This window comes from Natator depressus, chromosome 12 (genome assembly GCF_965152275.1).
Source record: "Natator depressus isolate rNatDep1 chromosome 12, rNatDep2.hap1, whole genome shotgun sequence".
Classification (NCBI taxonomy): Eukaryota; Metazoa; Chordata; order Testudines; family Cheloniidae; genus Natator; species Natator depressus.
Window position 1 is genome coordinate 38,704,771 of NC_134245.1, and position 14,813 is coordinate 38,719,583.

General features: G+C 52.5%; 1 protein-coding gene across 2 annotated transcripts in view; it reads left to right on the top strand.

Moving 5' to 3' along the window:
- Positions 1–14,813, top strand: part of ZFPM1 (zinc finger protein, FOG family member 1) — a 114,801-nt gene that overhangs the window by 34,706 nt on the left and 65,282 nt on the right. For both annotated transcript variants that reach the window (XM_074969204.1, XM_074969205.1), the window contains exon 2: positions 11,907–12,038. In XM_074969204.1, coding sequence (XP_074825305.1) covers positions 11,907–12,038 — 132 coding nt within the window. The remainder of the gene's footprint in view (positions 1–11,906; positions 12,039–14,813) is intronic.

Here is a 14,813-nt window from a genome sequence, read left to right on the forward strand (position 1 = left end):
TACTGGGGACCCAGACTCTGGGCGAGGGCACCTCGCTACCTTAAAGCAAATGCATGCTTTTAGGGTGCACAATCAGGGGACCCTCAAACTCCTCTGGCGTCGTTAGGAGCCCTCTAAAACCAGGGCTTATTGGATGACCTGGTCTATGCCCAGCTGCTGGTATGGTGGTTCTGTTCCCTCCCGTGCATTCTGCAGGGCTGGGAGTGCCCTGGGCTTGCATGGGGAGCCCCAAGCATCTGGTCTGCCTAGGTGTGCGATCTGTGGTGGGAACGACCTCGGCTGCCTTCAGAGGAGCAGGAATTCTCCCTAGCGATGGGGGTTTATCTAGCTCTTCCGTGGGTGCCGATCTCCTCCTCCTATCTTTGTCCCCCTGTGTTCCTTACACAAACAGGGATTGCCAAGGGTGGGAGGACAGGGAAAGACTCCAGCTACATTATCCGGTCTCTGTCCTGTGAATCCCAACCCCTTTTGCTCCTCTTGTTAGGTGGGAGAGGAAGCAGCAAGCTCACCCGACACCAGCTGTGCGCTCCAGTGGATCTAGGGCTGGAAGTTGTGCAGCTGGAGGTAGAGGTGGCTGTTAAGGTCCTGGACAGAGCTGACGGGCAGAACTCAATACACTGCTTAATTTGTATTGGTCTTACGGTAGCGCCTGGGGGCCCCCAATGCGATCAGGGCCTTATTGTGCTAGGTGCTGTACAGAGAAGGAGAGGGACAGTCTCTAACCCAAAGAGCTTATCGTCTGAATAGACGCGACAGGCAAAAGAGGGAGGTTGAGGGGACAATAACTTGCCCAACAGGCCCAAACTGTTGGTATGGAAGGAAAGATTCCACCCCATTTCTCTACTGACTTAGAGCCACTTCTGGATCACCCTTAAGTCCATGGCAGGCCTGTCGGCTGTCTGACTCACGCATGTGCCTGCCCTATGAGTTTGCATTCAGCATCTGCCTGTGTAGCATTTAAACTGTTCAGAACCTCTGTAAACCAGCGAAACCTCTCTATGGAGATGGCGTCGCCAGCTCGCCCGAGCCTGGAGAGTTGGTGGTTTTTTATCAGTGCCTCAGCTCCTGGAGTCCTTTGACTGCGTGAGAACCTGTCCTTTCATTTAAAAAAAAAATAAAAATAATAAAGCGTGTGTCTAGCCCTGGCTGCTCCAGAGAGGAGCTTGGGAATATGGGCCACAAGGCAGGTAAGGAGACCGCCAAACTGAAAATCTCATGATTGGTTTCATAAAAATCTAACTGGTTTTGCAGGGAGAAGAATAAATTTGTGGGTTTTGTTATTTTTAAAGGCTCAGGGGTTGGCAACACTGGGGTCCCTACCCTGTGGCAGTGCAGAACTGTCCTGGAGGATCAAACATATTTTAGCTGAAGATATGAGCCTGTTTGTCTTGTCGTTGTCTCCCCTTCCCCTCACCCCCCCACATTGGGAGGGCGATGGACGGAGAACAGATTGTCATTTGCCCCGTGGAATCGCCTCCTCCCCTGATTTCCAAGCCGGTGGGAAAGTCTGAATCTGTTGCTATTTTCTATCTGTTATCAAGGCCTCTTATCGCTTCGCTCTTGTCTGCATGCCTGCTTTCGGATAGTCCAGGGTCTCTCTCTTGGCAGCCTGGAAACAAACTTTTTTTTTCTAAATTTGCTGGATAAATGAGAAGGATCAAGAAAAGGTTTATTGTTCGGATGCTGAAAGAAGTTTAATTGGAGTGAAATGATCAAATAATTACCTGTGTAGTGACAGTTTTGCTGACCCGCACCCTCTTTGCTTCCTGACTGTGAAAATTGCGTCGGTCTCTTGGTGTTAGCACTGATCACAGGAAAGCACTTCATTTTGTCTAGTACCATGTACACAAACTACAGTCTGGTATCTAGGAACTTAGTATGGCAAGCGGGGAGGAGGAGTGGCCAAACCATTGCTACACGACATTATACTTATTAAATGGATTTACCTTCCAGGGCCACATGAGCTGTGGAGAAGCGCCCCCTTATCTAGACCCCCACCCCGCTCTGATCTTCTGGTAAAGAACGAGTGGCCTTCTTAGGTGGTAGTTTAGACTTGTGGGGAGATGGATGTGCTTAATATCCCGACTCTACAGATGAAATGAAGCAACTTGCCTGCAATCAGCACAGGAAATCTGTCACCGGGCCAGGGATTGAACCTGGGTCTCTTCAATCTAGGACTTTTGCTCTTAGACCACCCTTCCTCTCCATATATTAATTTTTCAGGCCGCTTGCTAGGGCTGGAAAATAAAAACCTGTTTGCAAATAACTTTTTGTTGTTCACGTTTTCTAAGCGGCTCTGCTGTCTGCCGACTCAGGCAGACGTTGCTACGTGTATTGCGCTTGGTTTATGTGTTAAAGATTTTTCTTTGTGATTGGGGACGGTGGCTAGACATGTTTATTTTGTTTTTAATGGAAGCATCAGAACCTGGAGTACAGCTGAGGAGTGACTCCCACAGACAAGAGGGAGGCCACAGCCCAGCTGGTAGAATCTTTAAGCGGCCATCGTCCTCCCTTATGCTTCTTACCACGGCTCTGCTAAGTGTTCTTTTGAGCATCCTCTTGGCATGTGGCAAACAAAGCTATGGGGTGATGAGGCAGCGTGGGGCAAGTCTGCAGAAGGGTTAAGAAACTGGGAGGGCAGTTTTGAAGTGAACCGGAACCAGGGAGCAGGAGGGCTGGGCGGGGTAAGTGGGGTGGAAGTAGTCCTGCTTCTTTGTATTCCTGGGGAGGCCAGAGGCAGCATCTTGAACCTGCTGGTGAGCTGATGCCTGGTGCTGCCACTGGATGTGCCATTTGCCCTTTCAAAGCTCAGCTCGGCTGTTTCTGTTCCTGCACTGGTAACTGCTAACTATCCTTATCCACCCCCTGCTGTAATCCTCCGGCAATGAACGAGTGGCCTTCCTAGGTAGTAATTAGGCTCCGTGGGGAGACTGATGGGCTAAATATGAACCTGGCGTCCTCCTCAAAGTGGGCATTTTAAGGACTCGTCAGGAGATTATCTCGGCTGTCCTGATCCTGAAAGGGATGATTGACAGCCCAGACAGCTTGGTTTGTCACTCACGCTTTCTCTCGCGGTGTGTCTCCAAATAAAATGAAGTAAGCCCAAAATACGGCCGCTCCAGCCCGCTGCCGTTGTTGCTGGAGAAGGGAGAGGACCAGAGCCTGGCTCCGGCCTGGCGTCACGGCATTTCCAGCCGCTAGCAGGAGCCTTGCTGAGCCAATGGGGTTGGGTGCATCTAAGAAAGGGGGAGTAGAGGTGGAACTCTCCCTGCAGCAGCCCACATGGAGACCAGTGAGCAGCTTGTAGCAGGAGGGTTGACACACAGGCCAAGATTTTCAGAAGCCGCCGGTGACTTTGGGCACCTCCATTATTGGGGTGCCCAACTTGACACCTAAAAGGGGCCTGATATTTTTTTCGGAAGGTGGGTGCTACATACTGTCTGGAAAACTGGCTCCTTTGGTGTGTGTCAGATTGGGACAGCCCTCCCCCTGATAAGTGACGCCCCAAATCGCCAGTCACTTCTGGAGTTGCTGGGTGTGTAAATGTATCCATGAATCCCTGGTCTGGTTAACACGGTGCTTCTGCCCAATCCCCTGACACGTAAGAGTCTTGTGTCTGAACTCAAATTCTAACCCACGCCGCTTCTCATCTCCAGCAGGCTTGGCAGTTAGCCCCTCGCACATCCCCTGGGAAGCAGGAGTTATTGTCCCAGTCTCACAGACTGGGATCCTGAGGCTCAAAGAGAAGAGACTTGACCGAGGCCACAGTGTACCAGCAGAGGTTGGTGTTGGTGGGTGCTGATCCACGTGTGGCGGATACACGCTTTCTATGATCGTGTCTGGGAAAGAGAGCTGTTGCTTAGCAACTTTCCCATGTCCCATTTGTAGGACAAGAGTGAGAGCCTGCATCCGACCCAGAGTTTGTGAAGGCCCCACGCCTCCTAATCCGATAGGAGAGTGGAGCCCCTGGAATTCAAGTGAGGAAATGAGCTGGAGCTTCAAACATTAGGCCACCGATTGTGCAGCACTCTTGGGAACATCGGCTCAGAAGCCCTTATATGTAGAAGGGTGAAGAGTGGGGTAGCCCATCTTAATGATCAACTCCTGAAGGCCAGGGGGGATGGTGCCTTGGAAGAAGTGGAGGAGACCTCACTCTGCTAAGTTCTTCCCAAAGGTTGGGGGGTTGCTTTGGGTGAGTGGGGAAATAAGCATTTGTTGGAGGGTTGCTGGTGGTGGAGAAACGTTGCCCTCAAAAATAAAACTCTCAAATTCTCCTGCCAATGCCTCTCTTGACATGCGAGTAGCTTTCGCTGCAAGGTGGGAATTGGTGGCAACTTAGTACATCTTGGAGTCACACACACGAGGGTGCATGAAACCTGTTACAAGGGCTCGAAGAAACAGTTTGGCAGGGGCAGATAGGAAGTTGACATGAAAGAGGGCTGTTCAAGCCCCTCGATCCTGCAGAGCTGTTTACCTGGGAAAGTTTCTTGCCAATTATACCAGTAAATTGATCTAATTATACTGGCATAGCCCCTTCCAAATAGACATAAACTAAACCCTTCCCGCCCCCGCCCCCGCAAAACTATGCCTTTTATACCAGACAAAGTGTCCACATGAAGACCTGAACTAATAATTATACCAGTATGAATTCACACATTGGCTTATACCAGTGTAACTTCCCCTGTGTAGACAAGCCCTGAGCTTTTGTTAAAAGTATTGGTTTCTAATCCTTGTGGTTTGATGCAAGTCTTCCAGACCTGAACTGAGTGCACCCCTGCACGGCAACGCTGCCGCAGCTGATCAGAGATCTAAGCTGCGGAAGAACAAAACCTGACTAGGCAGTTTTCATTGCTGCTTCCTAGGGAGCCCAGCCATGTGAAACTGACAACCCAGGTCAGTTTCTCGCTTGCAGCCTTGGAAAGAGCTGAGAACAAGGGTGATCCAGAGCTGCCCTCTGGGGAACGGGGACCCAAAAGAGAGCGAAGCAGGTGAGACCTCTGCACCCCAGCAGCGGCTGAGAAACTGATAGAGGGACAGAGGTGGCATCCCTAAGCAGGATTGAGGTACCTGATGGGTATCCCAGCACCCATTTGCCCTCCTGCTTCTCCAGTGACTACGTGGAGGCAGGTGGCTTCTCACTTGGCCATTGCCCCTGAATTCAGGAGCTTCTTGTCTTAGTTTAATATTGTGGCTATGAGGGTTCTGGTCATTTCAGACCCTATGGGAGGAGGGGGCAGCAGGCAAAGGAACAATATTGGGATAAGTTAAAGCAATGGAAGCGGCGTGTGTGGGGAGGGGGGCAACGGGGATAAGTGTAAATAGGTTTTGGGAAAAGGGCAAAGACAAAAATGATCAGGAAGAAGGGGGTGGGTGTGTCTCTCTCACTCACTCACTCTCAGTCATGGAGGGGGAAAAAAAACACACCATGATTTGTGATAGGAAAGAAAGGTATGAAAAAGTGGGGCAAGTGAGGAATGGAAAGACGATAAAACGACAAGAGAGGAGATGTACTAAGCTGTACTGCCTACAATTTATTGAGTACAAGGCTGATGGCTACAGTGAACAACACACAATTGTTACATTCCTTTAAATTACAGGATGGGAGTATAGCTTGGGGGTGGGGGGAACACAGGTAATTGGGCTAATAGGTTTTTCCCAAGTCTTGTCTATGACCAGTCCTCGTATGCTGCCCCTTGCACCCTGAGATACGATGGGCTTGTTCTGTAGGATATTTGGTTTTCTGGAACTTTTAACTACCCCTTCCCATCCTGCCAAGCAAAAATTTTCTACCTTTTCTTCCCACCACCAGCCAAACCATATATTAATGGCCCTGATCTCATCTGGGGCCAGCCTTCACATGGTTAACTTTGTCACATTATCTCAGATTAATGCAAGTTTTTACAATCGTTGTAATTTAAAAAAGAAATCCTTCCTTGTTATCAAAAAAAAAAAAAAGAGAGAGAGAAGGAGGGAGGGGGATGGAGAATAGTTAATCGTCTAAGCGGAGTATCTTGGAATGGAGCATTTTTTGGCTCATCACCTCTCTGTAAAGCCAGCCTCAGTAATTCAGTTTTAAAGCATGAAAAAAGGGAGTTGATGAAATTCCACTATCAGCACTGAACCAATATGCAAAATATCTCGCCGAAAATCAAATAGCTATTATGTTTTCATTTCCATTTCAGCGTATTTGCTTAATGAAGAATAGACAGATCAGGCAAGCTGAGGGAGTCTGCGTGAGGTGATAACCGTGCAAGGCTTCCAGCAATCCCAGAGAAATGACGCTCCACTCGCTGCTTCGTCTTTTAAAATATCCAGTAGCTCATTTAACCCGCGCAGCTGGGAACATTGTTGCTCCTGGCACATTGCAGCCAGAGCGAGGGGTGCAAAGTTGCCAGAGGATGTGGGGGGTGTTGGAGAGCGTATCTGCGAGCCAGATGGGGCACAATAGCTTGACCTTGTGTGCCAAGAATGGGGGGCTATGGTTGTGGCACCTTAAAGCATCATTGATGGAGATACAAAAATATTTTAGCTTCTGCCCCAGCCCCGCCTGGGCACAGCAGAGATTGGGAGTCACAGTTTTCCGTGAACACCTGCAAGTGCATTTTTTGGGTGCACAGGCCCCTGGATTGAACCCCGGGATCCTGAGCGCTAGCTACTGAGTGGATGACTTTACTGTCCCTGAAATGCGGCCGTGTCTTGGCCCGGCACAGGGACGCACTGCCGAGACCCCCGTTGCGTTCCGTGATGCTAGACGCAGCAGGGACTTCCGTTGTTAAAGTGCCGGGCTTCCCAAAACTGCTGCTGGGATCCTGGGTCCCGTTGTGCCAGATCTGAACTATTTAATGCTTGGCACCAATCCAAAAAAGCTTGGTGCATTGGTGTCTGAGAAATACCTTTTCCACTGGAAGAGGATCTCATGAAGGAGAGAGATGGACCTAAAGTTCAACAAGACCAACACATGCGGGGGGCCCTCCACCCTACCCCCCTTCCTTTGTAAGAGTGAATTTGGTGCTAATAGGTGCCAGATTGACTTCCCTGGAGACCGGGATCCATTTGTTCTCAGAACAAACACAGTACATGCAACAACACTACAACCTACCTCCACGCTGCCCCACCGATGAGCCCTAGAGATGGCCACTCTGGAGTTAGATGGAGATGTTCCATGGCTCAGTCGGTCTTTGGGGTATCTCTTTAACCAGGGGCCTAGCTGTGGGGGTGAGGATGCACCTTACAATGTTGGTGTCCATCTCCTGGTGATGTGGCTGGATGCCTAATCCTGATCTGGGGCCTGGCGGTGGAAGGGGCCTGGTCCCTTTTTCAATCTAACAAACCATCTAGTTTTTGCCTCTCATCAGGATTAATGAGCCTGATTCAGAATAAGAAGTGGAAGGCCCCAGTATATTCCATCTGGCAAGAGGGGTTCAAGGAAGCCCCTGTCTGAATAGATTCCTGTTCTGTCAGGCTGGATTAATATGATTTTGTATTATGGTAACGCCCAGAGGCCCAGGTCGAGATCGGGGCCGTGTTGCAAAAGGAGCTGTCAAAACCCCGAGTGACAGTCCATCTAGGAGGGCGAGGATTCTCCGAACAGGATTCCTGCCTTTCGCTGGGGCCCATAATTTCTGCCGTGTGACGTCTGAGGGCGAGGTTGGGTGGTCAGTGCTGAGTACAAGCAGCCCTGGCCTACCTTGGGCATGACAGTAACAGCTGAATAGACAGAGGCCAGTGCGAGTGTCTACCTCTACGCTATGAGCTAGGGGTGTGATGTCCCTGCTCGTGTGTGCCTGCTCGTGCTAGCTCAATGGGTAGAAACAGGTGCATAGCCTCAGTAGCACAGAGAGCGGCTGACCCATGCAGAGTGTGCACCCACTGGAAACCAGCTCAGCCGTGTTTCTGCTCCCCCTGCCCGTGTTACTGCGGGTATGCCGCTATTTGTACTCGCGGTAGCTCGAAGAGAGCTAGCAGGAGTATGTGTCTGTGAGCAGGGGAACCACAACCCTAGCTTGTAGTGTGTACGTCGCTTGTGTCCCGTCCCCCCCCGCATCTGCTCTCCTCTGGTGAGGACTGGCCTTTCCTGCCCACAGAGTGGGGATGGAAGAGAGGGGAAGGAGGAGAGAATCGGGTTAACTTTATCAGACGCCCAAGAGCCGTGAAGGCGTGAAAGAAAAAATTAGCCTAACAATGTTTCATTTACCGCGAGAGAAACGATTTGTTAGCCGGCAATTGTTTCTGAATATTATCAGAGTCTTTTTAATTGTGCTGGAACTGAAATTAGCAGAATTAGAATAAATTGCCTTCCCTTCTCCAGCAGCCTCTTTATTCACGCTTATTGTTGTCTGCTTTGTATAGATTATGGGTCCTTTGTTCTCCCGGTGTAAATATACATGCCTGGAGTCACAGAGAGTGGCTGAGGTCTGGAGAAATGCGCTGTGCTGTTTTATCCCCCTTCCCCTTTTTGGCGGGAGCTGCTTGCCATATTTGGAGGCTGGAGGTTCCAGGCCTGGTTGGGCTTGGAGGATGTGATGGTCTGTTCCCAGGGAATCGGTTTGATCGTGTTTTTGTTTGATCTTTCTCTGTGCTGGAGAGCTCATTATCACAGCAGCATTCCCTTCGGCAGCTCCATCATTAGAAGCAGGGTTCTCTTTTTTTAAGTGACTACGGTTTTATTTCTGAACCTGGCTGATCAAATCTGCAGTCTGCAAGTAGTCTAACGGGTGGGTGACCTGCCAGGCAGCGCCTCCTTGGTATGGTGGGACTCATCCGGCTACTCCTGAGTACAATGGAAGTCCCCCTCTCAGCTGCATGGTGTGGGGAGGGGTTTCAATAGGACAGTGGTTTTCAACCTTTCTTCATTTGTGAACCCCCTTAAAAATTTTCAAATGGAGGTGCAGAACAGAACGGCCACACTGGTCAAAGGTCCATCCCGCCCAGGATCCTGTCTTCCGACAGTGGCTAGTGCCAGGTGCCCCAGCGGGAATGGGAAAGGGAAAGGGGTGCCGACCCTTTTGGAAATCTTAGACCTTGTCTATGGACCCCAGGCTGAAAGCCACTGCACTAGCACGTCCAAACCTCTCCATGTGGTCTCCAGGCTCCCGTGCCAGCTCTGCCATGAGCATTCTGGGTAACAGCATGCACACGAGTTGGCCAACAGTCCTATTCTGGAATTTCTGTCTCCAGTGCTAGCAGCGTTGGATTTGCCCTGAGTTAGACGTGCCTGTCGCAACCGCTCGACGTGGGCCTGTCTGCTGTGAACTGGGTGGTTTTCGAGAGGAGGCCGACCAATCCCTGAGGGGTTGGTCCTGCTAGGGCTAGTCTACGTGGCATAGCCACGTGGCTGCACAGGGGGCTGAGGTTAGAAACACGACGCCACCCACACTCCGGTCTGGAGGCTGCAAGGGCAAAGCCTTCTCCAGCTCTGGGGTGAGCTTGGAGTACGTGTGACCCACTGAGGTGTGTGCGTTCTGCGTCCCCTCTTGGTGCCCGATCAGCAGAGGATGGGAGTTTACCACCCTAGCTAGAAAGGCCCCAGGCTCCTAGCTCTGGAGGCCCCTGCTTCAAGCCCCAATCTGTGGCATCATTGCAGAGACACATGGCCCAGCCGTGTTAGACTCTGCTCCAAGGAATTCAGCCTGTCTTCGTTTATGATTGCACAGAAAATGAGGGCAGAGGATATCCGTCACACCTTGAGGAGCCCAGTCCCTTAAGGAGCCAGCGTTGTTCTCCCTTGATTTGCCATGCCATGGCTTAGCTGTCGGTCAAATGGGATGATGAAAATCCAGAGGAATGTTTCAAACCTGAATTCACTGATGTCTGTAAAGGGCTTTAAGGTCCTCCGGAAGATGCCATGGAAAAACATAATGTTTAGTAGTGGCTTCCAGAAGCTGGGAATGGGCGAAGGGACGGATCCCTTGATGATTCCCTGTTCTGTTCATTCCCTCTGGGGCACCGGGCACTGGCCACTGTCGGAAGATGGGACACTGGGCTGGATGGAACTTTGGTCTGACCCAGTCTGGCCGTTCTTACGTTCTTATGTGTTTGCGAACATTTCAGTAGTGCCCCATGCAGCCTGCGGCCTTGTTGGTGAGATGAAGGCAGCCTCACCCCAGAGTAATGTGAGTGGGGAAAGCTTCCTTCAACCCCTGCCCCATCCACTTCCCAAGGGGCATGTCAAAATGATCCTTTCTCTCCTCTGCCCCCTGTCCCCCTCCCCATGGGCCCCAGATGCAAGCGCGGGAATCAGTCTGGCTGCTCCTATCCCTACGGACATTGTGAAACAAGGGCTTTGTGAGTACCAAGAGAGGCCCGTTCCGTTGTCACGGTCCGCCTGGTGCCCAGCTGTGGGAGTTCGTGCCGTCTCATGGGTGGCTCATTGGGATGCGAAACACATGGAGAGGGTTTCAGCCCAGTTCCCTGCACTCCTTTAACGTGGCAAGAGACATCCTCACCTCTGGGCCCCATGTCAGCAGTGTAAGACCAAAGCACTTGCCAAATGGGTAGGAGACAAACCCCACACAGGTGAAGCCACGGTGCCCCTTGGACTTCTAACTCTGGATGGGCGGGGCTGGGGGGGGAAGGGACCCCTCTCCTTTCTGTCCCACCGGGTAGGAAGTAGAATACCCCCCTGCCCGAGATAACTGAGCTCCCCGCCTCCAGGAGCGGATCGGTTCAAACAAGCCATGTGATTGGGAGTAGAACCTAGAAGGAACTAAAAGCAGCTCCTATGTAGCCATGGCCTCGGCCCCTCTTCCTTTCCTGCCTTACTGGTGGTCGCATGTTTGGAGAGCACCGTTTACAAGGCGCAGAGACATTTGTAGCCTTAATATATTTCCTTTAATACCGTGTGACTGCAGCAGCCAGCAGAGCTTATAAAAGTGACAGTAAAACTAGCCTGGCTTTGTGTTGGCTGGCGCGAGGTGAGGGCAGAGAGCTCTAGAGGGGCTGGGGCTGAGCTGTACCCGGGTCCCTCAGTGAAGGAAATGGCCTTCACCCCGGCAGCTAAACGTGTTGAGTGCTGCGATGTGAGTGCCCTGGAGACCCGACCCTGGGCATCGTTCGTTTCATATTGGTCCCTTTCTGGGCGGCTGCTTGCGGACTCTGCCTACGGGTCAATGCTGCCAGTGCTCTGATCAGTGCTGGGGGTGGTGAGCAGGGAAAACACTGGAGTCTGCCCTGGGAAGCGCTTCTCAGCTGTTGAATTCCTTTTGCACATAATGCTGAGTGAATCCTAACTGGTATAAACCCTGCTCCTCCTCCCCCAGAAAAAATCCACCCTGGCACTCAGTGTCTCTCCCCCGGCCGTAGTAATGGACCGGTTCATGGGAAGGAAACGTGGCTAGTCTATCAGGATGCCCTCAATGTTCTCTGCGATTGGAGTGTGTGTGGCTTTGAAATCCGTGTTCTTGCAGGTAGGGTTTTTGGAAGAACCCATTCCATCTGCCCAGAAGAGTGAGTGTGTGGGGGCTGGGAGTATCTAACATCTGGAGCGCAGCGTGTCACTGGAGCATCTTCCTTATTATGCTCCTAGCAGGAAGGAGAGGACAGAGGAACGTATCTCTTAGAAATTAGCATGTGTCTGTCTGCTTCTTTCCCTGGAAGTGGAAGAGGTGGGAAACCTTGGGGGGGAACACTTTTTGGGGGGTGGCTCTCCAAGCCTGATGAGAACAAGGCACTTTATCAGCCTTGTGTCATGAAATGCCCCCTGTGGAGAGGGCTTCTTGACTATGGATGCTTCAAAGTTTGCAACAGGTAGCTTCCCATCTTCCCTCCCCAGCAAAGGAAGGATGAGAATCTGCCTGATTGGAATTGATAACCGGGCCTTTCACTGTGCCGGGCGCCTGCCTGGACGTGTGGCCCGATGGCTCTGCCTTCTCATCGCTTACCTGTCGGACTCCTCTTGTGTTTTGAAGGTTCCTTTGGAGAGATGGAGGAAGGTGATGACGCCCCGGCGGAGGAGAACAGCCAAGCTGAGACAGAGGGTGCCGCATCGGCCCAAAACGGATCCGCAGAGTGTGATGCCTCAAGCCCTCCTGGCAGTGAAGGTAAGTCCCGCTCTGGTGGCTCGTGGCTGTGGAGTTACTGCTCTGCTTGCATGGGCTCTCGTGTAAAGCTGCATATGGTGAGAGAAGCTTCCCGCCCAAGGGCGTCAGTAGCCTTCCACTTAATGGGGGAGCAGGGAGCGGTAAGGCAAGCAGCAGAAGTGCAAGCCCACCAGGTCGCCCCCTGGCCAGTGTGCCTCAACTCTGTTCCGGAGACAATACCTGGATTGCTTATTCTCCAAGGCCTGTCCACTGCTTGGCCTCTAAGACCCCCTTCGAGGAAGCTAGTGAGTGTTGATTGTGATTATCCAGTGGGCACCTGAGCGGTGGCTTTCCAGGGCAGGGTGTTAAGCAAACGAGGTCGAGTCACTCACAGGCAGCTCTGTCTTCGAGGAACTGGGGTTCCTCTTGGCTCTCTAGTGGTTGGATCGCTGCCTTTGTTGGAGGGCTGGCTCCCCCGGCCTTTACGAGGCCACAGAAATGGTGTGGGAAAGAAGAGCATTGTGGTCTCGACATGTGCTGCTCCTGGACACCCTGTGGCTGAGGAGCAACCAGCCTGGCCTCTCACTGGGGCTGTATCTAAGATCCCGCCTCCCCCTTTCCATCAGGTGCCTGGGATGGGCTCCGCTTCAGGGGAGTGCGAGAGGTTGTGGTGCATTGAAGAGCAGGTTAATGCTCGGCTTAGTTACTCGTGGGGGCTTTTCCACGCTCGGCCCTCCCCAGGTGGGGAACAGCAGTCGAGCATGGGTAGCACAACCCATTCTGGTGTTACAAGACTGGCAGAATGATGCCATCAAAACTGTCATCTGCAGATCTGCGAGCGCCATGCTCAGCCCATCCCTGACCCGCTCCCCTCTGGCTCTGCATAAGGAGACTCCTCCCTGATGTCGGGGGAGCTGCTGGCTGGGCCCAGGGGACATCTGTCGTGGCTCATTGGCCACCTTCTCCCTCCAGGCCTCTGCCCCGCAGGGTTCACAACTCCACGCAAACGCGGCGGGTGTTCGGCTCTGTTTGGCGATCAGCCTGGGAGGAGCAACTTCCGTGGGGCCTGATATCTGGCAAAAGGCACCCAGGCCTCCACCTCGAAATGCTTCCTAACCTGACCCTCCCATCAGAAGGTGCCCTGGCACAGTAATTCTGACTTTGGTCCAGCCGATGCGCATTTGCCCCAACTTTCACCAGTGCAGCCAGTGGAAGGAGGAGATGGGCTCTTCCTGTGTTCACTGGAGGGCCGTTTCTTGACCCGTCTCTCTCTCTGGCAGCCCCTTTGCTGGACAGTCTGGTGGAGGCAACCTGAGCTTGTATGGGGGAGGGTACTGGGAGCCAGAAGCAGGAGCATGGAAACTTGAGGTGTGATACTGACACCGAGCTGACTGCTAATTGGCCTCATGGCTGCATGTCCGTTTCAGCTCCTCTAACCGTTCCTGTGCAGTGATCTGAGGACAGCCTCCCCTTGAGCGCACGAGCCCAGAGTAGGCATACGTCTCCAAGGGAGTGCAGGGGATGCAGGAGTGGGTGATCCGGCTAGTAGGTACAGGGCTGCATTGCACCTCTTTAAATGGGCCAGTGCAATCTGGTGACATTGGCTAGCAGGTACAAAGTGACCCATAAAGTGGAGCCAGCCTGCAGCCGCTAAGGATCGTGGAAGAGGGTTGTGGATAGCTGTCTCTCTCCCCAGTGGAAACGTGCACGTGATGTTGCACGGGTGTCATGGTGATGGCACTGGAGGAAGTTGCCCCGGTTAGGCATGGATCCAGTGTCGTGATGCTTGCTACCTGGTCATTTGCTTCCTGTCCAAACAATCATGCAGCATCCCTGGCTGGCATGCAGCAATAATCCGCAGCCACACTGCACCCCATCCTGGGAGGTGACTGCATTTCATGCCGGCGCAAAGCGATCCTAGCTATATTGGGGAGGGGGTGCGAAGTGTAATCAGTTAATGTTTGCAGTGCCCTTTGAGATCAATGGTGCCAGGGCAAAGCCAGGTGATCTTAATAAACCCAGTCGTGCCCAGGTGTGAGGGGTACCCCAGTCTTAGATCTGATGCACATTTTGAAGAGGGTTAGTTTCTTTCCCCTGCCTGGAGCTGAAACACCCTCTCATCCCGTGCGCGGTGCGGATCATAGACACACCCCTTCCTGGGCCGGACCCCACCAGGTGGCTCTTGCAGTCAGATTCCACAATCGCCGTGTGCTGGTGCTATTTCCTTGCAGGCACCCACCCTCCGTCAAAGTCCGAGACCTGCCATGATAGCAAAGTTTTCCAGAGATCGATGCCACCAGAAGATTCTGGCCTCTGACTTGGCAGTCAATAAACCCGAGCACTTGCCCCATAGATAAAGGGAAGGAAAGCTCCCCGGGGAGGAGGCCTTGAGCAAAGGGAGCAGAATGTTAAATCTCCTGATAATCTTCCCAGATAAGGGACAGCTAGCATGGTAGGAGAGCATGAGCTCCTCCAAGCCAGAGTCTTGTCCATGACCCTCTGCATCTCTTCCCCTCGACCCCGTCCCCGCTGAATGTGGCCCTGGGTTATCCACCAAGCGCGATGGTGGTTGAGGTGGTCTTGGGGGGCGGGGGTGGGGTTGTTGAAGGAGGCTCCTTTTGAGGCAAAGTGGTTTGTTGCTGGCAGACTTTGCTCCCCGCTGGGCTGGGCTGACAGAGGAAGCGAGTGGCTCTTTATCTGATTGGGGAGCTCGGTGCAGTTCCGAGGTTGGGGGGTTAGGGAGCTGGAAATGCAGCCGGAGAGCTGCACCTGGCACTAGGCTGCTTTGATAAAAAG